General features: G+C 48.7%; 2 protein-coding genes across 2 annotated transcripts; both read right to left on the bottom strand.

Moving 5' to 3' along the window:
* Window positions 1–251: 251 nt before the first annotated feature.
* Window positions 252–5,710, bottom strand: TM6SF2 (transmembrane 6 superfamily member 2). Its single transcript, XM_052801337.1, is given in 11 exon segments — window positions 252–549; window positions 941–1,060; window positions 1,145–1,237; window positions 1,343–1,444; window positions 1,574–1,698; window positions 1,909–1,991; window positions 2,115–2,218; window positions 2,442–2,539; window positions 2,651–2,757; window positions 5,603–5,661; window positions 5,663–5,710. Coding segments are annotated over 11 exon segments (1,131 nt in total). The 5' UTR covers window positions 5,696–5,710; the 3' UTR covers window positions 252–342.
* A 2,217-nt stretch (window positions 5,711–7,927) lies between these two features.
* SUGP1 (SURP and G-patch domain containing 1) lies at window positions 7,928–27,115 on the bottom strand. Its single transcript, XM_052801265.1, has 14 exons — window positions 27,048–27,115; window positions 26,613–26,784; window positions 25,905–26,008; window positions 25,245–25,472; window positions 23,287–23,410; window positions 22,593–22,696; window positions 20,768–20,891; window positions 18,422–18,930; window positions 13,482–13,588; window positions 12,648–12,825; window positions 12,280–12,386; window positions 11,295–11,440; window positions 9,663–9,792; window positions 7,928–9,118 (listed from the first exon to the last, which is right to left on the bottom strand). Exons 1-14 carry the CDS (start codon window positions 27,070–27,072, stop codon window positions 9,092–9,094), a joined length of 2,085 nt encoding a protein of 694 aa, XP_052657225.1. The 5' UTR covers window positions 27,073–27,115; the 3' UTR covers window positions 7,928–9,091.
* Between the last annotated feature and the right edge of the window lie 82 nt (window positions 27,116–27,197).

Below are 27,197 nucleotides of genomic sequence, written 5' to 3'. Positions count from 1 at the left end.
CACGGTCCCTGCTCCTGCATCCTTCTGCTGTGACTGGGAGCACCGAGGCAGGATGGGGCCCCCCGGGGACCCACCGGGAGGGAAGCCCAGCTCCCGCGGGCCCCCCCACCGGCGAGACCCCCCTGGCGCCTGGGCAAGGGCAGGGCCGTGGCTGCAGCGATGCCCCCGCGGAGCACCCCGGGGTGCTCCCAGCGCACCCCACAGCGTTAGGGGACACGGAGGAGGGGGACACCGGAGCATCCCTGGGGACATCTCTGCCAGCCAGGTCCCACCGCAGGCGGCTGCCGTTGCAGCAGGGAGAGGGGGGACGGGCAGCAGTCCCCCCGGGGCAGGCAGGACACGTCACTGGTGCTTCTTGCCCACGTGCAGGCTGGCAGGAGTGGCGGGCAAGAAGAAGGCAGGGCAGCGCAGGCAGCGGTAGGCCAGGAGCTGGGGCCCCAGCGCGTAGAGGACGTTGGTGACGAAGAAGCTCCACCAGACATCTTCAGGGGTCTGGTAGGGGAAGGGCGTACGGGTGTGCAGCGAGGAGCCCAGGTGGGAGAACTGAGCCTGGGGACACAGAGCAGGAGGTGGCACGGGGTGGGGGGGTCGGCAGCGGTGGGGTGGCCCGGTGCAGCCCACCCGGCACCGAAGGGTGTTTTGCAGGAGCGCGCCCAGCACGCATCCTATCTATAGACCTTCGGGCTCGCTCCAGCCTATTTCTGTCAAACTAATCCCCGGCTCCATTAAGATCCACCGAGGCCAAAGTAATTATCAGGCGGCGGCGGTGGGAACTGCTCCACATGCAGCCACGGGTGCGGATCCGTCCCCCCCAGGCTCAGCCCTGGACCCCTGCTTGCTCTCTCCTGGCTGGGACCAAAACCAAGCTGGGGGGTCCCGCTGTCTTTCCCCCCCCCCCTCCACCCCGGAGCCTGGGGAAGGACGACGGGGCAGCCCTCACCTGCGCGACGGCACCGGCAAACACCAGGCTCCAGTCGGGCAGCCAGGAGCAGCCGGGCAGCACCAGCCCGTAGATGCAGAGGCAGAAGAAGGGGAGGACGTAGAACATGTAGATCAGCATCTGGAGGGGAGGACACGGAGAGGGTCACCCCGTCCCCGGTGGCACGGGGGGGGGGGGGTCCAGGTCTGCCTCAACCCCACTCACCTGCACTTTGGGGTAGGCGACGGGGTCGCGCAGGTACGGCTCGCGCTGGTAGATATACTCGAAGCACGAATCGGCGGGACAGTCCAAAACCACCTGGGGATGCAGAGAGTGGAGGGGAGGTGGGTGTGGGGCAGATGCACCCTCCTTGGGACCCCCGCGGCCCTCTCCGGTACCCCTGTGCAGGGACCCAGCACTCACCATCCCCCTGAAGAAGGTGAACGCGGCGGTGAGGAGCAGGACCAGGACCAGCCCCACGTCCTGGGGCCGCTGGTACAGGCGCTTGCGTTGCTCCTCTGCAACCTGGCAGAAGGAAAATGCCGTATTTTCAGCTCCACACCCTGTGGTCCGGCCCCGGGAGGGGGATAAGGCTGACGGCTCCCGGTGCAGCTCCCCGCAGAGCCCCTGCCCCAGCTCCAGCTCCCAGCTCACCTTCTCAGGGCTGAGGCACGGCAGGGCCTTGGGCTGCTGGAAGAGCCTCGTCCCAGCCCAGATGGGGATGAGGATGTAGGGCAGGTTGAGGAGGAAGGCAGGGCTGAGGTCGGAGCTGTATTTCCCTGGGGAAGGAGAGTACAGGATAGGCACGGCAGAGTGCTCAGTGCCCAGTATCGATACCTGCTGCTTGCCCCCAGGTCAGCACCTTCCTCCTCTGCCCGTGGGACAAGTGCCTGGGAGCAAACCCGCCGGACAGTCGGGGGGATGGATGCAGCCTGGAGGGATCAGCAAGGGCTGGATGTGGAGTCGAGCCCCACCCCGCGCCCCCGTACCTATCAGGTTCCCAAGCAGGAAGACGACGATGCTCATCATCAGAGAGCCCAGCCAGAAGAGACCCAGGTTCCTGTAGCTCTTTCTGCAGAGACATCGGGATCAGACAGCTCTGCCAGGCTCAGAGCTCCCCTCCTCATAAAATTCGGGACCCTCCCACCCCCACGAGCCCCTCCAAGCTCTCCTCTCCGCCGCCATCCCCGCTCACCTCTGGCCGATGGCCGCGATCATGGCGAGGTAGAGCCCGTAATGGATGATGCCATCCCAGTAACAGATCATGATGCCATGCGCCGTGCGCAGGTAGGGCTCACCCTGCCCGTTTGGAAGAGAGCGGATCATACGGGGTTGGGGCAGGCGCTTTTCCACACCCCCTCCCCAGGGGAACCCGCGGGAGCCAGGGCTGCTCCGTGCGTGTTCCCTCTGCGGCAGGAGCAGCTTCGGGAGCAGGAGCAGCATCCGTGCTTGACCCGAGTACACAGGGCTGCTCGTTGCACGGCCGGGGTGTGCGAGAGCCCGAGGTGGGGTGAGGCGGTACCTCTCTGATGTAGACCTCCATGAAGCCAGAAATGTAGCCATCCTCCTCCAGCGAGATGATCAAGTCGACGATGGAGGTGAAGGAGAACACCACAAACACTGCGGGAGAGCGAGCCAGCTCTGAGCGGGTTCCACGGCTCTCCCCAAATCCCAGAACTCCGCTCCCTGCCCCGGCACGGGATCAGTCCCCACACCCCGGGGGAGACTCACCGCAGAAAAGGGGGTCCTGGAAGTGGCTCCCTCCGCTTACGAAGAAGATGATGGAGAAGAGGCTGGCGAGCACCAGCACCCCTGTCAGCATCAGCACCAGCGGGCTGCTGCAGAACAGCAAGATGGGTTCAAGCACCCGGGCAGAGCCAGGGGGGTGAAGCCCCGTTTCCCCCGGTCCAGGTGAAAACACCCTTCGCCCCCACTGATTTTGAGAGGTCTCCGCTGAAGCAGGGAGAACGGCAGGATCAGCCCCTGCTCCCCGGCACAGACGGGGTCCCGCTGCGGCATGGGGTGCTGCCCATCCTCTGCGGGGGGCAACCGGCTCCTCCAGGGTCTGAAATAACCCCGGGGAGGCGAAGCCCGGAGGAAGGCTGGGTCTGACACCCAGGCATGGATGGGGAAGCGGCTGCCCGGGCAAGGCTCCTGTGTCAGGGCAGGGGAGAAGCCCCAGCGCGGTTCTCCCTCTCCCTCTGCAGGCTGTGGCCATGGGCCACTGTTACAAGAGACCGGGAAACCGATTATAAAGCAAATCGGTAATGAGGAGACAGATACTGAAAACATGTCCTAAGAGAGTGAAGAAGTTGTAGGAAAATCTATCCTGAGCTTGCTGCATCCCCTGCAAGAAGCACTTGCATCAGCTGGAAGAGTTGCAGCTCTGGTCTAGCCAATACTTCAGCTACGAAACATGGAAAACATTACGGTATTTTTCACTCCAGCCTTTAACCCTGTTACCAAAGAAAAAGAAAAGGTAAGGTCGTGGCTGACTGTCTGCACAGACACCAGTGTTAATAGCTTATCCTGCAGAAACACCCAATTACCAGCCCGAGCGCTCCTCGGTGCAGCACGGCGGACGTGCCGACCAGGGACGAAAGGCCAGCCGTCCCCCTGCCCCAGGGTCACCCGGCTGAGAACAGCTCGGGTCTCATTTATAGGAGGCTGCGGCAACACCCGGCTCGTGATTGCCTTGTGCAGGCGGAATTGCTCTTCCAGGGACAGGGACAGTGGCCGGGGAGCACAGGACCCCGTGCCCAGGGACAGGATGGGTGTCACAGCAGCACCGAGCGAAGCTGAGCTTGTCCTCACCGCGTGCCCTAAGCATCCGAACCAACACAGATGCTCTTGAAAAAACTTCAAAACAATCAAATAATTGAAGTGTCACCACCTAAGTGCATTATTACTAGTGTATAATAAATTACTACACAACCAATTACTCCCACAGAATGATTAATTCAAAATTCAAATACGGATGCTGCGGTGGAGTAGCACAACGCCGGGCTCCACCATAAGACGTGATCGTGCCTGTGACGGGGCTCGAGACACACCAACACGTGCCGGCACCGGGGCCACCCCACACACGTACCAGCACCTTGGGGTGCCGCGCTCAGGGCACCCAGCTCACCCTGCCAGGCTGAGGGTCTCTGAGGCCACCATCGCTCGTCCTGCAGCGGGGGCTAATTAAGAAACAGGGGGACGTACCCCCTCCACATCCCCCTGCAACGCCTGGGCAGGAGAATAATATTGTTACGGGCTTCAGTTCGGGGGGCTGGCTGGGGGGGTCTGTGCTCCCCACAGCTACAGATGGTTTTTACCCGGTGCCACATCACACAAGAAGGGCTGCGGATTTCATAGTGATGGAACCCGGAGATCTGGGCTGTGATGGTGAGGCACCACGTGGGATGGAAGGGAAAGCGGAGACCAAAAAGATGGGAATGAAAATCAGGAGATCTTTAAGTAAAGCTTATCAGGTGGCCAGAAAAGCCCCCGGGTCAGCGATTAAGAGAAGTTTGGCTAAAAGCACTTCCCGCTGGTAAAGCAAAAGCAAAAATTAGCTATAAAAAGAAATATATAACGAATGAGAAAAGGAGGGTGAAGGGGTCTGGCAGGAACGAAAGGGTAGAAAGTGCAGTAAAGTGATGAAAGAACACAAGAGGAAAACCCCATAGCTGGCAGGTCCTGGGGCATGAGACTGGAAATAAGAGAAAAGTAACCAGCCAGAGCGTGGTTTTACACAGAAGAGCAATAAAGCACGTAAGGAAGCGGTGGGGCTCTGGCCGGCTCACCAGGGAGCTGACCCTGGCTGGCGGCTGGTACCAAATCCCCCGACGCGAGGGTGATGGCCGGCCGGGGATGTGCCGGGCGGCCAGAACGTGGCTGGGTTGGGGCATCGCGGGGGGGTCACTCAGCAGTAAAACCGAAAGCGGGGCTGTTATCAGGCAGCGTGACGGTGGCGATGACGAGGCTGGCATGGAGGGGTGGCATCGGCCATGCTGGGACGTGCATGTTGCCGGGGGGGTTGGTCTGGGAGGGGGAGACGGGGCTTGGAGAAGTCCCCAGCACCCAGGGAAGCATGGACGAATATGGGGGGGACACCCAGTGTTGGGGGTCCTGTCCCTCTGGCCCGGGGGGCTGCGCTGGGGCCGGGTGGCTGGAGAGGATGCTCATAAATCAGGGGGGGTCTGAGCACCCTAATCCCCAGGGGATTTGGGCTGTCGGCGAGCCCCGTTACACCCCACGTTGTGCAATGAGCCTGAGCAATGCTGCTGGTCTCTTCACTGATAACGGGATTTAAATGTCTTAAAGGCAACTATGAAACAAGTCGGCAAAGTCCCAGCCTGCAGCGGCTTTTCCATGGGCTCAGCCAGGGCAGAAGCACCTGGACCGAGCCCCCTGCCCAGGGCTGGACTGGACCCCAGTCCCAGGACAGAGCCAGCACCCTGCCTTGGACAACACTCCCCCGTCTCCAGGTCCGGATGGGACCCGGTGGCCTGTCCTGGGTGGGATAGCTCCCAGCATCCTTGGGCAGAGCCTCGTCCTGGGCCAGACTGGATGCTCCCCCCCCAGTCCCAGACTGGACCCAGCATCCAGGACCAGCGGAGGACAGGACCCAGCACCGTGCCCTGCGCCAGACCGCAGCATTCCGGTCCCCAAGCTTTGTCCCGGGCCCGCACTCACTCTGCCAAGGTGGTCGCGCCGTTGATGCCGAAGGCTACGGGGATGGCCAGCAAGGAGGGGGGCGAGTGCGCCCGTCACGGCGGGGAGCTGCATCCCCGGCTTGGCTGCCGGAGCCCACGGACTTTGGCCCCGCTGCCGGCAAACAGGCAGCGCCCTTAAAGCGCCCGATCCACCCGGGAGGAAGGCCAGGGGGTCCTGGGGGGGGGGAAGCAGGCAGCAGCTGAACACATGTGTCTCCGTTCGAGGGTCCGTGCTGGTCTCTGCGCTCGAGGGCTGCCTTGAGAAACGGTGCTGAGGGCTGCGGGGGAAGGATAAAAGCACTCCAGAAGAGGCTTTGAAAGCTTGGGGACTGGGTGTTTTTTCTTTTCCAATTCATTCTGGAAACCGTAAGTACTTAAAAGAACCAAGAGGATACACCTCTTCAGATCTGTAAGAGGAAAAGAGAAGGAGCGCAGCACATGAAAGCCAACACTTCATCCCCACTTTTAATAATAAATTGAACTGAGCAGAGAGCAGGAGTTTCAAGGTCTCTGCATCCAGCTGGGAGCCCAGCATTCCCCTGACCTCCTCCTCTCATGCTCTCTGCCCAAAACACGGGCGTTTATCTCTCCCCCAGCCTGGGGAGAGACCTGCCTCAGTGATCCAGAGCTGGGCAGGCACTTAGAAAATTCCACGGTACTTAGCAGACACCCCCCCAACGCAGCCGCTCAACCTTTCCCCCCTCCTCACGAAGCCTTCACAAACGTGCCACTGTGTCACGTCACTCTTTTGCCCTCTTGCTTCAGAGTCCGGGAGCTGAATCGGCCGCCCTGCACTTTGCCCTGGGCTTGTTCGTTGTTCCTCCGTGCGGGAGGAACTCCAAAGCACCCCATGTGCCTCGTCAGCACCGAGGTGGCTTGTCACTGATGAGGAAAGGCTCGTTAGGCAGTGCTCATTCAGCCTACAGCAAAGGGAGCACACCTGAGAGCAAGGGAGGTTGAGATGTAATGAGATGGGGCTTTGCAGCCATGAAACCACCCACCAGCCCCATTTGTACAGGGAAATGTACAAAAAGCAGCATGACACCCTGTAAAAAAAAAAGGGGGGGGGTGAAACCAGATAATTTGGGGTGACGACACAATAACCTTCAGATCTTCCCAAACACCAAACCCTCTACAAGCGTCACTCCAGTCTCCCAGCTCTTGCAACAGCCGCTCGGGGCAAACGAGCACCGACACCTTTGCCTCTCCCCGGGCGGGTGATTTCACGATGCATCCCCGTGCCACGCTCACCACGGGACTTGTGCTCAGCCACCCGTGTGTTCACGCCAGCCGGGCAGCTGGCACAGCGTTTACACGGCCGGCACCGGGAACTTACACTTTGATCTAGAAGAGTCCAACTTTGGTGACCTTCTGGGCATACCGCAGCAGCCGCCTGTTTGATTCGGTTTCTGAAGACTAAATCCCCGCTTTGTAGCTAATGATGGCAAGAAGGCGGACTGCGCTAAGTGGCTCGCCAGGTTTCTGCAGAACTGACCCCTGCCTGCTGCTCCCAGCAGCAGGGCACAGGGAATAGTGCGTGACTTACAACAATGTTAAAAAAACCCAAACAAAACAGAGCAGAGCAAAGCACCTATTGAGGAACAGTTATCAAGAGAAGGGGCTCAGGAAGACCAAGGCCACTGTGTTGAAATAAAGGAATAAAACTTTTGCCAACATGACATCAATGAAGTACTCGGGGATTGCTGTAGTATCAGATTAGCTTTAAAGACCGGATCAGCAATAGTGGAAAGCCTGCCCGCTCACCCTGCCGACTGACAGGTCGCCGTCAGTGCCGAAAGGATGTTGTACTACATACACTTGGAACAAAAAGTGATTCTGAAAATGCCTCCACCCTCCAGCAGCCTCCCCACAAACCTCTCCTTCTATAAAAAAACCCAGCAGCGACACGGGCAGCCCAGCTTCAGCCCCGTGGTGCTCCAGTCTCTGGTGACTCAGGAAAACCAGCTCAGCAGCTCCAGCTTGTGCCAGCCCAGAGCCAAGACCCAGCAGCACTGCCACGACAGGGAGAAACTGAAGGGATGGGTGTCTTTAACTTACCAGGAATGCACAGTTGTCACAGCGACCTTAATCATTTGAGCAGAAGCTTGGCCCTACTGAAGAGCTGCCAGATTTCTTATCTTCATTTCCCAATCTTCCACGATTACTGCCCATGCTGATCAGCCGTGTACAAGCTGTAGCAAGTGTACGCAATGTGCCGGCACACCATGCGCAGCAGCAAGCCGGCTCTGTGCCTTCACAAGGTGCTCATGCATTTTGATTTTTCTCAAAATGAAACCCTACTGAATTTACTGTTTCAAATGTTTTTATTGAAAGCCAAGTCCTTGACTCGATGTTGTTAAGAAAAGTTAACAAAAGACAATCACACGCCAAGTATTCGGACTGAGGGAAAACAAATGCAAAAGAAACCAAACCAACCAACCTCACTTTGTTTTCCCTAAGATGCTTGGAAGGAAAGAGATCTAGAGCAGTCTCTCAGCCTACAAAACCCCACAGTAAGACCACTCTTTCAAAAAATTCAGTGATTAAAAACTAAGGAACAAATGAGTTTAATTTTATTTACAGACTGAATGAAGAAAATTTGTATTTATGGAGGGGTTTCTTATGACAACAAAATCCAAATGGCCTTTGATAAGCTGTGCTCAAAGGCTTGGTTCTTCATCATCCAACTCCACAGAAAGTGTTAGCAAGTCTCGTTTTGCTAGGAAGCTGGGGTGAACTTAGTGTTCAAGAAACCAAGAGGCTGATGCCTCTGAAGTTGAATGAACTTGCCCTGCACCCCTCAACCCTTGCAGCCATGCTCCACACCAATCCACGCCTTGCCTTCCACAGGGCAGAGGTAAAACAACTAGGCACTGGTTTTGCAATGTCAGTTGAAGGTCAGACTATACTTCAGGCTACATGACAGCCTCAGAACCCAGTTCTTCAAGGAACAATAGCCTGACTGAACAATAGCCCCAAAAGCTGGGTCAGAGACAGTCCCTTGTTGTATTCGCAATTAAAAAAAAACAACCCCCAAAACCCCTCAACATCCCCCCCCCCCCCCAAGAGCAGCCCAAGCTGCGTATCTGAACAGAGGATCTGCTGTTAGGCAAAAAATGCATTCCTTGTAACATGGCACTGAGCTAAACACGAATGGAGTCCCTGAACTATTCTTATTGGTATCTTTGGTGCTACCCTTCCCCTGTCAGCAGGGCACCGCGTAAAGATCTCCGCTCTCACCTGCTCTGCTCTCCTCTCTGAAAACCACCCAGGCCTTGTTACGACACAGTTGTCATGACACTCGAGTGTGCAGTGAGTGGGCTTGCAGGCCTTTCTTCTGGGTGAAAGATGGTATTGTGACTTCAATAAGTTTTACAATATTAGCAAATAAGAGAATGATAATGCAGTTTCATAACATTTCACAGTAAAATTACAACTGTTTTGAAAATACATTGTCCCAAGAATATTCTCAGTAGTAAGGTCGTCGTGGATTGTTCTGTGGGAAATAACAAGAGAAAATGAATCAAAATTGCTGTCTTCACATAACAATGAGCATCTGAGCTTAATTATCTGAAAAAGCCACTGAAAAGTGACATTTCTGACAGTGAAACCTGAGGTTTGCCCATCAAAAATGACAAACGTAGCTTTCTAGGTGTGCTGGCATATTGAACGTAAGAGGCAAATGCAAACTTACAAGCCTTTTGCAACCAGGAAAACAATTATTCAAAATAAACCACGGATTCATGGACAACACATCCACTTCCTTTCTGCACAGCATTTATACTGGTATGCAGCAGATAAAACTAAAACCAGGGGCTTTTGTATTAAAAAAAAAAAAAAATTACAGCAAGGAAAACTGCACATCCACGGATGTTTTGGTAGCGATAATTTGATTCAGCATGAGAACAGAATCAAAGAGAAACTTTCACAGCACTTGCTCTCTTGGCTAAGCACTAGAAACACTCCCACCCTTACAAGATACGCATAGAAGCCTCAATGGATTTGTCACTATGTCTGCTCTGGTTTCAGGACCACCTTACCAATGGATTTGGTCGGAAGCGGTAGGCGAGCATCATTCGCTTACGGAATGCCTCATACTCATCATCCTCCTTGGTTAGCTCGGCGGGACGATCAATGCCAAAACCAGCTCCATCCACAGCAGTAGTTCCCCTATTTGGAAAGAGGAAACAAAGCCTCTGAGGTAAGCAGATGTGACAGATCACCCTCCTCTTCACCAGAAATACCTGCTGCCTCTTGTCGTCAGAGCACAGAGAACAAGCATCAGGGAGCACCGGGCATCATCACACAGAGCGCGCTGCATCAAGACAGACAGCTAATACTGAGCAGCTTATTGCATTTGCCACGTTTCTACATTGCCCTTCCAAATCAATGATGCTTGCTATTGTTAGATGGAAGTAGTAGTGTCAACATATATTTGCTTAACCTTTTACAGCTGGAACAGAAATACCATCTACGCTTTGGACGCCTCCCTACTGAATGGTTCTCTGACTGGCAGACTAACCTTTGGCAACCAAATGCGTCGATTTGTACCTCACTGACTGGAGGTACACAGAACTGTTAAACAACGTGCCTGCCTCCCATTCCGTCACTCCAGAACAGTCCAAAACCAGAAGCAATTCCTCTCCATCTGCTGTAGCCCCTTCTTATCCATTCTAAGAACATCAGAGATGGTGGAGCCCAAGCAAATCACAACCCTTGTTCAACCTGTCATGGACAGAAACTGCCTGCCTTCTGTTGTTTCTAAGCTTTGCTGTTCTGATTACAGCGATCTTTTATCACAGGACTTCTCTGAACCAATAAGCATGTTGCCAGAGAGATCTTGCGAAAGAGGAGCAGAAGTGCTTTGTAGAGATACTTTCTATTGTGCAGTAAACAAACAACTGGTATTTCTGAAAGGATTTAATGCTAAAAAACAATTCGGAGTATTTCCTATCCCCAATATTTGGTTCTGAAGTTCAGCATATGTTACCAACAGATGATCCACCTAAAAAGAGATGCTCATCTATTTTTGGATAGAAGTCTCATAAAGCTTTATTATATACAAAGCGTGATCAAATCAGAAAACTTCTGTGCAAAAGAGTGACGTCAAGACAGTTGCATGATCACACACAAAGCTCTCTGATCTAGACTGAAACATCTTTCAAACACAGGTCTAGCAGTAGCAAATATTGGTAATCGCCTTTCACCCACAGTACACCAGGGACTAGCTAGCAGGCACCAATGGCGCTTCAGATGCAAAAGGCATGTTCTTTAATACTTAAATAAATTTATGACTTTGAAGACATGACTTAATCCTCACATGCCCTGGGAGAGGTGAGGTGCAGACAAGTATTATCTTCATTTTATACATGGGGAAACTGGCAAGAAGGCACCTCTCAGAAGAACGCACTATGCAAAGTGAGATTAGAAACAACACACTCTTGGCTCAGATCATACCTCCTGCCCGACGTAAAGTAACAAACCCACACCTTGGGGGGAGGGAACCCCAAAGAAATCAGAAATTATTTTTCTCCTTTGCTGCAAGGATTCCATATTCTGTTCAAGTGATGAATTACAGTCACATTCATTGCAGCTGCTTCCAGTAGGCTAGCAGCATCAATTATCAGCCCAAGAGGAAAGGACTAAATCAATAGTAGAACAACTCTGCTTACTTGCTGACTGGGTTTTTAATCCCCTGTCCATCCGAGCCAAGTCCCTCGCCTTCCTTCCAGCCCATTTTCATTAGCATTTGATAACCTATGTTTTCCACAGTCAGTTTGAACTCTTTGTATTCGGAATAATCTGGCTCACGTCCTTCCTGCAGAGACACAAAAGGTAGTGTTGGTTATTTTTTATATGCACCTATCTTTGTGGGTCAGAGAAGCGGAAAACCAGCTTCAGCTACTCAAACTTAGGATGGTTCTGGCAAACAATTAATAACTAGCATGATTTCTTGGGATTCCAGTTCTGCACCACCACAGAGAAGAAAATAGGTAAATGGTAAAGCACTGCACAGCCCTATAACATAATCTGCAAGAAGCAGGGAATGCTACTGTGAGATTAAGCTGAGAAATATTTAGCTCCTGAATTTAAAGTTGCTCACTGGATCAAGCTTCAGATACAGTTCTTATTTAAGCCAGGATCTCCAGGGAACGTCAGACCCCATGCTGATTACATGAAAACATTATGAGGGATGCGCCAGCATCAAGAAGTTCTACGGTTTAGGGAGAATTGGCAGGTATTGAAGTGCTTTGCATAAGCTTTTTGTAGGCTTTATATTTTCACTTTACTGCAATCATCTGGATAAAAATTCAAATTTCCTTGCTTGGCATCAGCAACCACTTATCCAAAACAGGAACAGCAGACAAATGGTGGGTAGCCTGAGAGGCTTGTCTATAATTTCAGCTAACCCCCAAATACTGTCCCAATAGTCTGTTCTCTAATTTGCTACAGCCATTTCTCTGCATGGAGCAAAAAACTAACCCCTTGTTTTCTCCAGAAGTAAAAGAGCTCCCAGTGTAAGGGCAGAAGTACCTCAAGGCTGCCAGGTAGCTAACTGCTGTGAAAAAGGGCTAAGCATGCTTAAGATCTTTCCCTCACTGCTACGGGACAAGTCTGAAGCATTGCCACCGCCTTGTGAAGTCTCTGCTATTTCACCTTTAATGCCTTGAATGTCTCCATGAATTTCTCCAGCTCATCAGGTGGAAGAAAGTCTCCGATGAAATGTTTCCCTCTGCCCATCTGGGTCAGCTGCTCAGCCCACTCTGCCCAAGACACAGATGAGAGAAAACAGCAATAACACAGTGTTCTTTGACTTGGAATTTCAGAGGGTTTGTGAAGCATAAAGCCTCACAGCAACAGACGGTTATTATCTCCACTCAACAGGCAGGGAAGCTACAGCACAGACCAGTGAAAAGTGACCCTGCAACTCTCATGCCAACAACGACATCTCAGACATCTCCCTCTGGAGGCCTTTGTACAACCGCAGAGCGAGCAAGACGTTTGCGTGGCAGCTCCCTACACACCTCGCGTCTTGTCCATCTCCATGCGTCGAAGCTGGTGCTCCCATGTTCCCAGCTCACTGTCCACCTCTTCGTCACTGTCATAGCCATGTTGGTGTTGCTGAATTGCCTTTTCCCACATCATCTGCATCTCCTGCATGGCTCGCTTGTGCTTCATGATCATATCATACATCTGCTGCATCTAGAGGAAGAGATGCAACAGTGCACTCAGTAAAGACAACCTGTTCACAGGCAGCAGAGTCTGCCACAGAGGCACGCAGAGCTCTGCTGCAGAGCCCGCGCCCGCCCCAGCTGCCATACAGAATACAGGTTATGACAACTACAAATCCCAACAGGCAGTGCTGTTGCTTGATCTGATCCGCTCGCTTCTCAGATCAAACAGGAGCATTATGTGCTGGTTCCTCCGACAGTGGCACCTTGATATTAACACTGAGGACTGCTGCCATCTGATCATTCCCACAGTTTAAACATCACCCTCACGTTCTGGCAAAAGCCAGTTCTGCTCTCACTCCCCCAAAGCTCGCAAGCATCCACTCACCTTCTCCCCACTGCTGAAGCAATACATAACCAGCTGCAGATGTGACACAACAGACCTTATAGATTTTGGGTTTTAGTTTGGTAGGACAGCAATTGGCTGGCTTAATTCATATTCCCCAAAGTCCTCTAATATTTCTGCTGACTGCAGCACCACATGATTCTTTGGCATTCAGCACAAATCCTAGAGATTTATTTGTGGGCCACTGGGAAAGTTTCCTTGCTATCTCCACCTTCATTTTCCCATCTAACCCAGCCATGCTGCAATGCAATATGAATTTGGAAATCATTTCAGGACATTACCTCCTGCTGCTCCTTCAGCTGTTTCTTCTGGGCTTCGGAGAGCTCCGTCACACCCACCAAACCAACTGGTTTCCCTTTTTCATAACCAAGACCCTTGAGGTCCTGAACTGTAATAAGCACATGTTAAAAGACTTTGAAAAAATCTGAGACAGCTGTTGAGACCAGTGAAACCACACCTCAAGATCCCCACATGAAGTTTTACACTCATTTCATGGTTCCAGCATCAAGACACTTAACTGAAGAACAACCTCCTGGTAGGACTTCGGAACCACAGGAGCAGGAAAGCCACTGGGTCGCACCTCCTTCACCAGCCAGCTCAGAGTATTCTCTCACCCTGGTCCAAGGCTCTGCCCACATCATGTTAGCAGACTCATAAACTATGTCTCACATCCTCAGAGGTCACAGTGCATGGCAATCTGCTACACCATGCCTTAAAAATCATTCCTCCTTAAGATTAATTCTCCTCATAAGGCTTCCTCCTGAACCCCTGCCATTGCAAGGAGTGATACTTAATTATTCAGAATTGAGTCACGAGCAGATCTGAGCCTGTCAGCATATCGTCCAATCTGTACACGTAAGTGTCTGCTGATTACTATGTAAACAGCAACTTCATTCAAAATGAAAAGCAAATGACCACATTAGAATAAAGACATGAGCATTATGCTGCTTTTGGAAGTTGCCATTCCCCAAGGAGATTTTAGTTTCTAATCTACAGGCTCAAGAGCCGTATTGCTAGGGATGTTGCCCCTGCTTTCAAAGAGGGGGCATTTTAAGTCTCTGCTTGACAATCCTATTGTTGTATCCTCCTTCTTCTGCAGCATCCCCTTTTGGAAGCTCCTCCTTTGGAATGATTTTTGCCGTTTGATCAGATAAGCCCTGAAATTAGGTATTAACATTATCTGGGCAGGGCACCTACTGATTTAAAATGACCATACAGCACTCTGAATTCAAAGGGCAAGTTAAAGGAAAGAGAGAGGGGAAAAAAAGGAAGCCTATTTGTAATTGCTGCACCATGAAAGAAAGTAACAGAAACACTGCTGGGGCTGCAAAAAAGAGATTTACAATGGAGACTGTCTTGCAAACTTGGTTCATATATATATAGCAGGGCTGGCAGCTCCCCTCTAAAGCACCTCAGAGCTAAGATCCCAACAGTTAAATATTTAAGGGATTAAAAGAAGACACACAACCGCACTTGAAAGCGCGCTGCATTTTTCAATACAAGGAAAAGGATTTCTTCCTAATGACTGCAAAAACCTCCATTTGAATGTAAGTCCAGACTACAGTTAAATGATGCTTCATTAATTATTCATTATCTATTAATTATGAAGCCCAGTAATAATAGGATCATTGTTCATGACACCAAATGTCTACACAGCATGCTAATTAGGCCCCAGGGGTCATCTTCTCCCTTCCTCTTATTCGCACTCAGGGCAATTGATCTGAGCACTCTTATCTCTCCTCCTTTCTCACAGCTTTTGGCTGAGCACTCCACAATTGCAAAGTGGCTTCCTTAACTCCAGCCTCCCAAGGAGAACATAAAATAGCGCATCCACCCTCCTTTGCACAGCTACAGCCTCTGCACATTCACACCAGCACTGGGAGTCAACTCTGCAGGAAGAGTTATGTAAAACACTGCAAGAGGTTTTCCAAGAGGAGGGAAGCAAGAAGCCGTGTTACGCTAGGCTTGGTGCTAGGATATGCACTTTCAGCTCCCAAGAAATAAGAACAAATAGAAAAATAAACCTATCTATTATTGATAAACAGCCCAATTTCTGTCTTGGAGAGCACTGAGAATTGGAAACAGTTTTAACGAACACACTACGCCTGTTCCACATAAGGAAAAATCTGGCCCCAAATGTTATGTGAGACTGGGGCACTTCAGCATCAGCCCTAGTCAAAGATTCACCTCCTGTCTCAGGGCATGGGAAAGCTTTCCCTGAATGCACCGAGGAAGACTCTCTGCCCTTCACAGAGGTCAGCAGCTCTTTGGCTTAGTTCTGAATTGCATAAACACTCAGGCTAAGAGCCAGGCATGGCTCTAGAGGCCCTGTGAGCTGGTGGCTTGCCAGCATATATAACCACCTTAAAGGAGAAAGGTGAGACTATAGCATCTTCTTTTACTTCTCAGAAAGCATACGCCACTGCTCCTTCTCGTGCTAAAACTACATCTGGTTTGTCTGACTGCTCTGGTACCTTGCAGAGTTTATGCTGAGAGATGCTGAAAGTCACTGCAGAAATTTAGCTCTGGGAGATATTTTTGTAGGCTTGGCCCAAAGTATCACAATACAGGCAAAGTTGACAGAAAAAGCAAAGCTCCACCCCAAGTCCACATCTGAAGATAGAAAAGTCTATTAATAAATAAGATCAGTCACTGAATTTGCATAAAAATAGCTAAGGTTTGTAAGTTCCTTACATCGGTCTAGCACTAGGCAAACACTATGCAAAAGATAAGGAGTTGCTTCTCAGTCTCATGTTCAGCAGGCCTGGGAAAAATACATTTTTTTCCTTGAATGACATCAGCTTTGCCTACAGGGTTAATGGTGCAGTCTATCTGCAGCATTGGCAGAAGACTACCTGAAGGTTTATCCCTTTCCCACATGCCTGAAGAAGAGCTTGTTAGAAGAGAAGTGAATGTCCTTTAAGGACAGCAGGAGAAATCCCAATACAGAAGTGCCTGATTTTTTGCTTCATAGTCTGAAGATCTTACTCAATTAAAACTAATCAGACCTAAACCAATCCAATATTAGGTTTCAGAAAATTCTAACGACAACCTGTAATTTCCCATTAGTCCACAGAGTTCACTAATCACAGTATCTCTGTTCTGTTCAGCTTTTCAGATGTTTTAGTCCCTGCAGTACATATGCAGTTAAGTGTTTCGATATCAGTACATTTAAGAGGAGCCTTGTTTCTGTCCAAAAGGGCTACACTTTCTCCTCTCCATGATACTGATTTATTACTAAGATTAGACAGGAAAAGAATCAGAACAATCCTCCACTAATTCCAAAACAATTGCTAAGGATAAAGGACTAAGACATAGATATTTAGGTACCGAAACACACTGTGCAACTCTAACCTTCCACAGGACCAGGGGTGTAATTTGGAATTCTCTTCACCTGTCAGGTTGAAGATGTTAATTCTGAAAAGGGATTAGTCCATCTGAACCGATAAAAAAAAAAAATCCTTCCCCCTGCAGAGCATTAACAGCGCATTAACGGTTGATTTGTTATGCCTGGCAAATTGTTTGCTGTCCTTTTCTTCTACTTGACACAAAGCCCTGCAGAAAGTGAGCATGAACACAACGAGCATGTCCCTGTCTAATTAAGGGGAGGCTAAAAGAGCCAAGGGAGATTTCAGCAGGAAGCATGCTGGAATGAGCACATGGATACCCTTGCAGCCCCCCCATTGCAGCAGGAGGTATTAAGATGGAATCTGATGCTTGTTTTGATAGCGCCTGCCCAGCTTCATCATCGAAGCTTCATTACTGTCTGCAAGAAAAAAAAATTACTCCAGAGGTACAAAATCAGGAAAGACTTTTGCATCCGATTTCTGTCTTACTATGAGAAGCAATTCAAGGTCAAATGAATAAGCCACCCAGGTTGGTATCTCATCCTGTATGTACGAGATGTATAGCCAAGACTTCTGTATAGGGCTGTGATCAGAAGACAGAATTACATAGGAACTTCTCTTCATCTACGTTTGAAGTGCTGGATTAGGAGATAAGAGTCCTTCCTTCCTTCCTGACCTCTGCAGAACCAACAGACACCACAGCATATACAGCCAACCCTACACCTTACCCAAGCCTAGCAATCAAAGCTATTAATGGGTTGAGCAATTATCTCCTCTAAAGCCCAGCCAAAGCAGAAGACCCACTGACTTGCTGAAGCAATGAATTGTGCAGGATGACCACGTGTTGAGAATTATCTGTGGTCTCACCCTGCAGCTCAGAAAATTATAGCTTGTTTTCTATTACTTGTCCCACTTCATCTGTTCCACTATTGCTTTTTGAAAAAGGTCTTTACTGAGGTACTTACTACTCTTCCTATAACTCTAACCTCATACTATTAATTCTCTCAGTTTGCCAACACTGCCTGCCTTATCTTACGTCTTCTCTTTCTCCTTTTCACATCCTTTCCCCATACCACACTAACCGGGCAAGGGATTCAAAGATGCCATCTTAAATGTCTACATTCACCTGTTGTCCTTGACTGACTCAATTTTTGTATGCATCTCTAACTGCCTGCCTAATTACCTATCTGCACATGCACAGATGGGCCACCAGAGTTCAACCTCTGAGAGCTCCCTAGAAGTGCCTCAACTGGAAGAATTATCTTCCAACACTTGAAGAGAGCTGCACCCCCTGGCTGAACTTGGCAGGTGAAGTAACAGGAGCATGAGCCTCAACGCTGGATGAGGACTGTGAACCCTGTCTGTAATCAAATGAACTGAAATAGGTATAAATTGGAACTGGAAGTTATACTTGCGTCCTCCAGCACTTGGAGAACAGCTATTCCCATTTAGCCTTCTGATCGGTTAGAGTGAGATGGAAGTGCTGCCCAAGGATTTTATCCTACCATGGGGAATAAGCACGGTTCAGCCTTTGATATTTGTTTTCTGACAGACTCTCTTCCTGAAGTGAAATAGCCTTAAATAGTGTAGAGGCTGAGGCTGTAATGAGCTATAGCACAGCAGGGTTTTAGAGATAGCTGGAGAACGATAAGATCCAATCCCTGGTGTCTGTGAGATAAAGTGGTTTATCTGGGTTTCCACACAGGGGAGAGTTAGCTGCTAGACCTAGCTGAAAGATAGGGGGCTGGCAACCAAGAAGATTACAACAAGAGATAAGACTCGCTGGGTTTTCTGTTTACAAAGCCAGCTGTGCTAAGGCAGAATGCACTCCCCAGAAAAAACGGTTATTCAACACAATATACAGACCCACTAACCTGAAAGAGGGGAGGGAGAATCCAGCTGTTGGACAAGCTGTGGGAGAGGCAATTCAACCTTGTCCTCCTCTGGCCCCCACCTGCTCTTCCGTTTCTTTTTAGTAGTGCCTGTACCAGTAGCTGTAGTTGTTGTTGCAGCAGTAGTTGTAGCTGTCTGATCAGGTGGAGTTGTAGAGGATGATGGTGAAGGTGAGGGCAAGGGTGAGGGCACAGGCAAGGGCAAAGGCGAGGGTACGGGCAAGGGCAAAGGCAAAGGCGAGGGCACAGGCAAGGGCAAAGGCAAAGGCGAGGGAACGGGCAAGGGCAAAGGCAAAGGCGAGGGAACGGGCAAGGGCAAAGGCAAAGATGGTAAGCACAAAGGTGATGGTGATGCCTCAGGACTGGTCTTCCTTTTCAGACTGGACTCTACAGGCAAGGGGGCACACACAGTGCTGGTTTTGGCCTTACGGAACTCCTCCAGTTTCTGCCGGTAATACTTGTAGCCTTTGCTGTTTGGCTCATACAAAAACCTGTAAAGTAAAGGAAAAAAAAAAAAAAAAAGAAGTTTAGATGTAACAGTCCTATGCAGGGGTTGGATATAGCACGGTTTGGTTAGGGCTTTTCTCTCCTGCAATGCTCTTGCACAACTAGCCTTCCCACACACTTCCTTGCTCTCCAGCACCATCCTGTGTGTATGTGCATGCAATGCAGGGCTCCATGTGCTCCTGCAAGGTAGGCTGCAAGCCTTTGGGATCAGGAAGCCTATTTGCCATTCATGAGCAAATCACAGCTATTTTTGGTGCCAAATAAACACACAGGACTAAAAAGGATCATGTTACATTTGTGGAAATGCAAGGTCCTCCCCCAGAATTCACCTGCCCTCCAGAGCACGTTTGGAAAAACTGCAAGGGCTCCACAACATGTCGGGTTTCAGTTCACAGAAGAAAACAAACATTCAGGTCTTACCAATGGGAAAGCCAAACCACTGCCTAAAGAAACTGCTCCCAGCCCTCTATTCAAGCTACAAGTGTTGACATTACCAGTCTGCTTAATTACACCATGACTCCTCCTTCTGTTCCCTCATACACAAAAAAACATTGCTTTATTTGCTACCCCTTCCAGAAATAGGCATCTCTGACCTTTTGGGTAAAATAAAACTCCTTAGTCTCTGTGGGAAGAATATGAACAATCCTCAATCTAGCAGCTATGCAAAAAAAAAAAAAAAAAAAAAAAAAATCAACAGTCATGTTTGTTACAAACATGTTATCTTTTTGCACTCACTCCATAAATACCTCACACAGAAAACCTGTCTATTCCTAACTCCTCTACAATCTTCCCTTTTTAAAGGACCAGTTTAACACTTGATGTAACCTCTCCTCAGGACAGTGCCTGCTCCCACAAGAAAACATAAGAGATGACAGGCCTTTCCCATCTATCGCTACACAACATGTACAGGCAAACACAAACAGCTCTCTAACGTATTTTAAAATTCACTAAATGTGGTCTTGCATCCCTCCATTCGAATAACATCATTACGGATTGCTTCAGGACCTAGCCGAGGGCAGGACGGGGCCCCCCCCTACGGCAAACCTGATGAAATCCTAACAGAGGAGATAGCGTTTAACTTGACCGTGCCCAGGTGGGATCACAGCGGTCTTTTAAAGTAAATAATGAAGCACCTCAGATATTAGCACATCTGTCTAATGAAATTCACAACACAAGGGGAGTACCCCAGAGGGCCAGAAGGCAGCCAATAAAATGCCAAAATATCAGCAACAAAATAAGGCTTCCTGAGCCCCACTTCACTTCCAGGGAACACACCAAATTGTTCATAAGAGCAGAAAAATGAAACATGGATGAGACCAAAGGGAGGCATTAAACAGCTGTCAGTGAGCACCGAAGAGAACAATTCACACCTGAAAGGCTGAAAAAGATATTCCAAAGGGGGACCTAATGGTGAAGGAGTGCTACCTGTACGTTAGTGAAGATGCCGTGTAAAGAGCAACCCAGGAAATTAATTGGACAGCAGCGGTATGAGTGGTGGATGGGGGCCCACACCAAAGCACAGCTATACGGAAAAGTATAAAGGTTAGAATTATACTAGCACATTGCAACAGAAAGCAGGTGAGGAGGGGTGGAAGTCGTAAATTAATTTGGGGGAAAGCAAATCGATTTCTCTCTCTCTGTGGCTTGCTTTAAACTGTGAAGTTTGAGAATGTAAAAGTATCAGTGCTATATAAGAGCACTGTCCTTGCGACTTCAGAGTTATCACAAGCTTGTCTATTATTTTCCCTTAAAAAAAAAAAAAAAAAAAAGACCCATCCAAGCCCCACCACATTACACTCAGTAGCAGGTTTCTTCCTTTACCTGAAAGCATGGTTCTCTCGGTTGTTCTGCAAGGCAATAGCTTCCACCTCGGGACCCCCGTCTGCTATGAACCTGGCCAGTTTCTCAGCAGAGTTCTTTATCTCTTCGTCGTCTGGGGGTGAAACTTTAAGCAGGCTGTCAGTACTGGGCCCAACTCACACAAGCAACAGTCAAAGCCTATCTGTTCTAAGAACCCCAAGAGCAGAATAAGGGCAAAAGGTCGAGTTTAATTTTTAGAAGTATTACACATAAACAGTCATAGAGTTTATATCACAAAAACATGATATTGCATAAGGTTGTACAACAACTTTGTAACCAGAGGAGTGCCCACTCACACATCAGCTTCCTCTGTGCCAGGAGCTAGATGAGAGCAGATTAAGACAAACCAGCTTTCGTCTTCAAAGATGGACACTTGTTTCTCTCTACAGCAGAGGAAGTCTGTTTCTTCCTCGTGTCAGGCACTTTCCCATAGGATTACACCTCAGCACTCACAATTATCTCTAGTTAAAGACTTTGCCACCAACGTCCCCAGGAGCAATGGGAAGGCCTTAGAAAAGGTGGCAAACTAATACTGCACTGTAATCCCACTTGTACCTACTGTCACTACACATCTGCTGGCCATTTTAGGAGAGGGTTGTAGGACAGAGGAAATTCTCCATGGAACAGTCCCAATCCTCCTCACTTGGAAGAGGTGGCAACTGCAGCCTTAGTCCAAAGGCACAGAGAAGGCTCTGATCATTAATATTTCAAGCATATTTGATGTTTATAAGGAGCCAGGCAAATACGTTATTTAGCCACGACAGCCTTATATGACATTTGCTACCTGCACAGTACCAGTGCCAGTACTCCAGTGTGCTGGCACAGGACCAGGAGGCAGAAGACATGATTATAAGCCATGGACAAGTCATAACCTTTCCTTGCTTCAATATTCCACACCTGTAAAGCATGGATAATACTGCTTAGCTTCCAAACTGTTGTATCAGTTAGTTGATATTGGTAACAAGCTCTTTCAGCCTACAGTCTATTAAACCATGATTTGTTTGAGCTGTTAACTCATCAGCATGACAGCCAAATTGCATTAAGACTCCTTTCCACAGACAAGGAAGCTGACACAGAGAGGCTGAGTGATTTGCCAGGGCCACACGGCAGGCCTGAAACAGAGGCTGGACTAGAAGCGATAAATGCCTGGCCCACAGACCACACTTCACTCACTAAATAATTTCTGTCTCAACACAGTTAACCAGATTCCACTGCTCACACCACCTGTCTGTTGGCAGATCATCCACTTCTGCTGTTTTCCCACCCGAAAGCACAGTCCCTTACTTGCAAGGATTTATGTCCCAAGCAGAAAATAAAAGCTTCAGATAAAGAAACAGCAGCAGAAATGGGGATTATGTTCAACCAACAAACAATTTTCATTTATAACAAACCAAATAAGAACACCTGAGAAAAAGCACTTTTCCTAAATGCATTTTCAGGGCTGAAACACTTTCCAGAACACACACAATGGAGAAACATTTTAGTTCACTTTAAGTATTTTGGAGAAATATGAGGAAAATCTCTTTCAAGAGCTCTTTACGTAGAACATGGTATAGCATGCTGTGGGCTTGGGGAACAGCCATTTTGGCACAAGAGTTTGATGTCATCATGGTGATGTCTGATCACCATCTCCTTCCATTTTGAAATTTTATTTACAAGCAGCAGATTGACAGCCAAATATCCACTCCAACTGTTTCCAGAACAGACCTAACAAGCAATTACAGAGAGTGAAGAAGTCAAGTTTAACTTATGCAATTCATATTCTCCAGATCCCAGTCTTAATTACCTTTCTGAGAAGAGGATGCCTGAGAACTTTGATTCTCTTTTCTTATCTCTGCCACTTTCTTTCTGTAGTAAAGGAATTCTCTGCTGTTCTTATCATGCAAAAACCTAGGGTGAAGATGGAGGGGAAAAAAGGGCAAAAAATATGCATCAGCAACAACTATACAAACATTGATACTCTGGCATATAAACAGCTCAAAACCAAACCCCACAAAATAGATACTCAGAATACACTTAAAATGTGGATTACAAAGTCTTCGGCACGTATAAATACACACAGCTTTAATCTAAGCACTTGCATCCAAATTTTTTGTCACTTGAAGGGAAATAAATAACAGTCTCTTCTGATATAGGAAGGAATCCTCTGTCCACAGCCACACAGAGTGTCAATGGCAGAGGAGACAAAACCAGTCCCGAGATCGAGTCCAGTATCCCCATATGCTAGATGTTGTACAGGCAGCCAAACCTCCCAGGCTGTGTTCCTAATGCTAGCTGATCTGCCTCCTCAGCATCATCACAGTATCACTTTCTGCCTCAGTTTCCCCAGCTATAAACAATTACTCGTAACAAAGCTCAAATCCACCCAATGATAATTAAACCAAGCGCATCTACAAGAACCATATACACAAGGCTGCTATTTTTCTCCTACAAAGAGACAGCGTTCTGCTTTGAAAGACAAGAGTTATCATCACACTTACGAAAAAGCTGGGTTATCCTTGTAGTCTTCCATAGCGACCTTCTCTAATTCTGGTCCCCCTTCAGCCACGAACCTAGCCAGCTTTTCCACCACTTGTCGGGTCTCCGCATCCTCTGGGGGTAAAACTTTAAGCAGGCTGTCAGTACTGGGGTTCAACTCACACACCAAACAGGCAACAGGTACATTACTTCTAAGAACCACGGCGGCAGACAAAAGTAGAATGGGAACGGGAAGAAAAAGGATGAAATGGGGGATCCAGTCTTACACAGCTGTACAAATTACAATCCCTAGGTTACTGTCAGCCTCTGCACTCCCCTAGTAGGAAGTTAATATTTTGTCTAGATTCTTCCTACAAGGAAAAGCCTAAGATTTGGATCGTCACAGTTTAGGGTGCAACTTCAACTGCAACATCATTTGCTTTTGACAACTCTACTCCACATGAAACACAATGGGGAGGAACACAAATTTGGTTTTAACAGCCACATTACTCACTAAAGATTACAGATTCCAGTTCCCCAGACATCGCTCTGTATCCAGCTAGCGGAGGCAGATTGTGTAGCTGGAGCATATAGCTCTTCCTGCTGGCATGTGCCTGTGTCTCAACCCTCACTTGGAGGGAATCCCACCAGCGATAAGAGGAGAGCTCAGTCTCCAAGAAACTGTATTTTGGCTTCTGCGCCATGAAAGGAACCCACTAACACTGACAGCGATTACAGAGCTGATGCAGGACACATTCAATGGGAACTAAACACAGGCATTTGTCTAGACAACAATATTTTGGGTAGGGCGCTGAACAAAGAGCACACAGGAGTAGAGTTGTCCACACTGATCTAGACTAGATTCGAACCCACGATCTTTAAATTAAGGGTTCATATTCCATCTTTGCTCTCTGCAGCCAGTGGCTATTTCTCAAATTCCTGCAGTGCATTTCACGCTTAAGTTCAGACTTGCTAAGATTATGCTTTTATAAATCCCACCAGAAATAGCTAGACATGGTTTTGTACACATATAATGAAATAAATTATGACACAAAGCTTAGTGTGACTTATTTAGCAACTCCAATCTAATTTTATACTTGATTAATATGCACGCATGAAATTCAGATTATTAAGCAAATCTGCCTTCTGGCTTCCTAGCCAAGGTTATCCAGATAAACTCGGTTATTTAAATGCTGCAATATTCTTCATTGGTTTTCTATCCTACTTAAAGCAGTCAGGACCTAGAGGTGAGATTTTCTAATGAAACTTTGAAAAGAGGCAGGAACTTTGATTTTACCCGATCATAGTTTCAACCCATCCATACCCAACATGTAATCTTATTAACACATACAATTTTTCCCCCTACACAGCCACTCCCAAACTGAGGACTTTTCATTTTCTATCATTTAAAAAACTAAAATTCCATTTTAAATACAAGCATTATATCTATATATTTTCTAGGCAACTCAGCACTAGGCATAATACCTGTCAATTGTACTAAAGCAGAATTCTTATGATTAGCAAACAATCAAGCTCCATTAAGAGTAGAACATATTTCTTCTCTACACATTATTTTCACAGAGACTTAGAGACCGGTCTAGCGCTTGCCTTAATAACTCAAGAGAAAATAAATCTCCCTAGGCACAAAACAGACCCGCTCTAACTATGGCGAGTCACCCATCTCCCATACCAAGCTCAGGCTGGATCAGTAATAACTAAGAGCATTCAGCCCTCAGCCTTTCTGCTGAAGCTGGCTTTGGAGGAGTCCACCAGCATTAACTGGTGTCATTTATATTTCATGGTGCAGAAGTCTGCACACAGGAACTGTGCTAAGACTACCAATTCACAGCATAAGGAAAAAAACCCAACCCTCCACTGGGGAAAAGCGTTGAAGGAATCCTGTTCCCACACTCATCTCCTATCACTAGGGTAAGTAGACCTGCACCCCAAAACAAACAACGTAGTACAAGGCGTCATTTACCTTTAATTTCCAACCACTGCTCATAATCTTCCTCCTCATCTTCATCTGGCGACTGAAACACACTGAGGCGGTTAACGACTGGGGTCTGTTTGGAATGGGAGTAGTTCTTCGCTTGGTGCAGCATGCTGCTCAGGACCTGACCGGGGCGCTTCCCAAACAGCATAGGTTTCTTCCCAACATTTGATGCAGAAGTGTTTGCCGAGTTATTAGTAGAACTTGGGGGAGGTTCTTAGAAAAGAATGAGGGGAAAATAATTCCTGTGCATCCTTACTGTTTTAATCGCAGAAGGTTACAAATAACAACTGAGGCAGTACTACAGCTGCAACAGGCCGTTATTTTCAGAGTAAGTTAAAGACACTGACTGGTAAAAGCTATGTAATGAAATGAGAGCTGTGATGATTTTTTACAACGCGAGATTCAAGCTAGAAGAGAGATGCTTGCCTTTACAGCACCTATAGAGGGAAAGGGGGCAAACCACCCCATCGCATCTTGAAGAAAGACTTTAATCCAAATTAAAGGGATCATCATTGCTTTAGAACTTACTCGTACTGGTAACAGCTCATAGCAGGGTTTCTAAAATGAACATACATGGAGGCAGCTCACACAAAGCTGGTATCACCAGGAGAAGGAAGGCCTCCTGTTGCTCAGAAGTCGACCTACCAGAACTTGACTTTTCCTTCTGCAGCTTGAGAAACTGCTGGAGGAAACTGCCATCATTAACAAACTTGTTGGAAACACAGGCTTCATTGTCAGTACTGTCATCTCTGAATAGAAAAAGAGAAGTCGGTGATGGTACTCATCATCCTCCCCAGCCCTCCTCACATGCATTTATTTTGAGCAGAATACAAGACAAATGCCAGTGACTACTAATTTCTCTCATCTAATGTTGAAAACACGTTTTCAAAAGCACAAGAACTATTCAGCTTGCTGCTTACAGCATTTACCCACACTCTCCACCTGGCTTGTTTACTACTCCATTGAAACAGGATTTCTGTGCTCTGTTACACTACCCTGCTTCCAAAACCCCCAGGCAAACATTTAACTGGGGAACTGTGCTAACTCTTAGGAGTCACAATTACAAGAAAGTTAACAAACAGGAAGCAGAAGGGAAGCGTAGTAACACCCTGTTAAAAATACGATTGCTGTTAGCACGTATCTGTTCTCACTAGTAGCTGAAAAATCTGGCTGGATCAATTAAAGCGCAAGTATCCTATTCTAACCTGTATACAATTATCAATTTCAACTTTCTCAGTATTCACCTCCAAGCACAAGAGCTTTGTAAAGCTCGTCTCTTCAGTTTCATTTGACAAACATGCCCGTTTTCTGCCAGCAAAGCTCCTGTCTAAAAGCACCATAATTCACACGTACTCTCCAAACAGAGGTAGCTGTTGTATGCTCAGGTAATTCTGTCTCGCTTGCTGCTCCAGCCTGGCCTCAATTTCTCTCTTTTTCTGCGCTATCAGCTCCTCTTGATGAAGAATGTTCACGTTTGTCTTGGCCGATTTAGACTGCGCGACCCCAAACCACCGGCTCGCTTTCCCTACGGGAAAAGGGGGGGGGAATGAAAATTAACGCTGCGGGGTTCGGGGCCTCCCCGAGATACCGGGGGGGGGGGATGATGCCACGGCCCTGCCACGGCCCCCCCCCCCGCAACGTCTCCGCGGGTGGGTCGGTGCCCACACAGCGGCTGGGAGGCCACCGAGCCCGGTACACTGCAGCCGGCCGGGGAGGGGTATCGGCAGGGCAGAGGTCGGGGAGGAGGAGGGGGGGGGGGGGGGGGTAGCTCGGCGGGACCAGCCGTACCTGGCGCATCCCTCGGGTTGTCCATTTTGGAGCTCCCGTCCCAGAATGCACCGCGCCCGGCGGGGCGGGCGGCGCCAGGCTGGTGTGCCGCAAAGGCTTCTGGGAGATGTAGTCCAGCGTAGGGGGGGACACCCCGCCTCCCTCCCCGCG

The sequence above is a fragment of the Harpia harpyja genome, chromosome 11, assembly GCF_026419915.1.
Source record: "Harpia harpyja isolate bHarHar1 chromosome 11, bHarHar1 primary haplotype, whole genome shotgun sequence".
In the NCBI taxonomy this organism is placed as follows: Eukaryota; Metazoa; Chordata; class Aves; order Accipitriformes; family Accipitridae; genus Harpia; species Harpia harpyja.
This window is presented reverse-complemented; position numbering and strand designations above follow the sequence as displayed.

Excerpts from the sequence above, each read along its gene's own strand:
- SUGP1 (XM_052801265.1), bottom strand. The coding sequence starts at position 27,072 with ATGGACAACCCGAGGGATGCGCCAG. Across the intron at positions 12,387-12,647 it reads GGAGATGGACAAGACGCGAG|AGTGGGCTGAGCAGCTGACC; the intron begins GTGTGTAGGGAG and ends TGTCTTGGGCAG. Across the intron at positions 9,793-11,294 it reads ATTAAAAACCCAGTCAGCAA|GGGAACTACTGCTGTGGATG; the intron begins GTAAGCAGAGTT and ends CTTTCCAAATAG.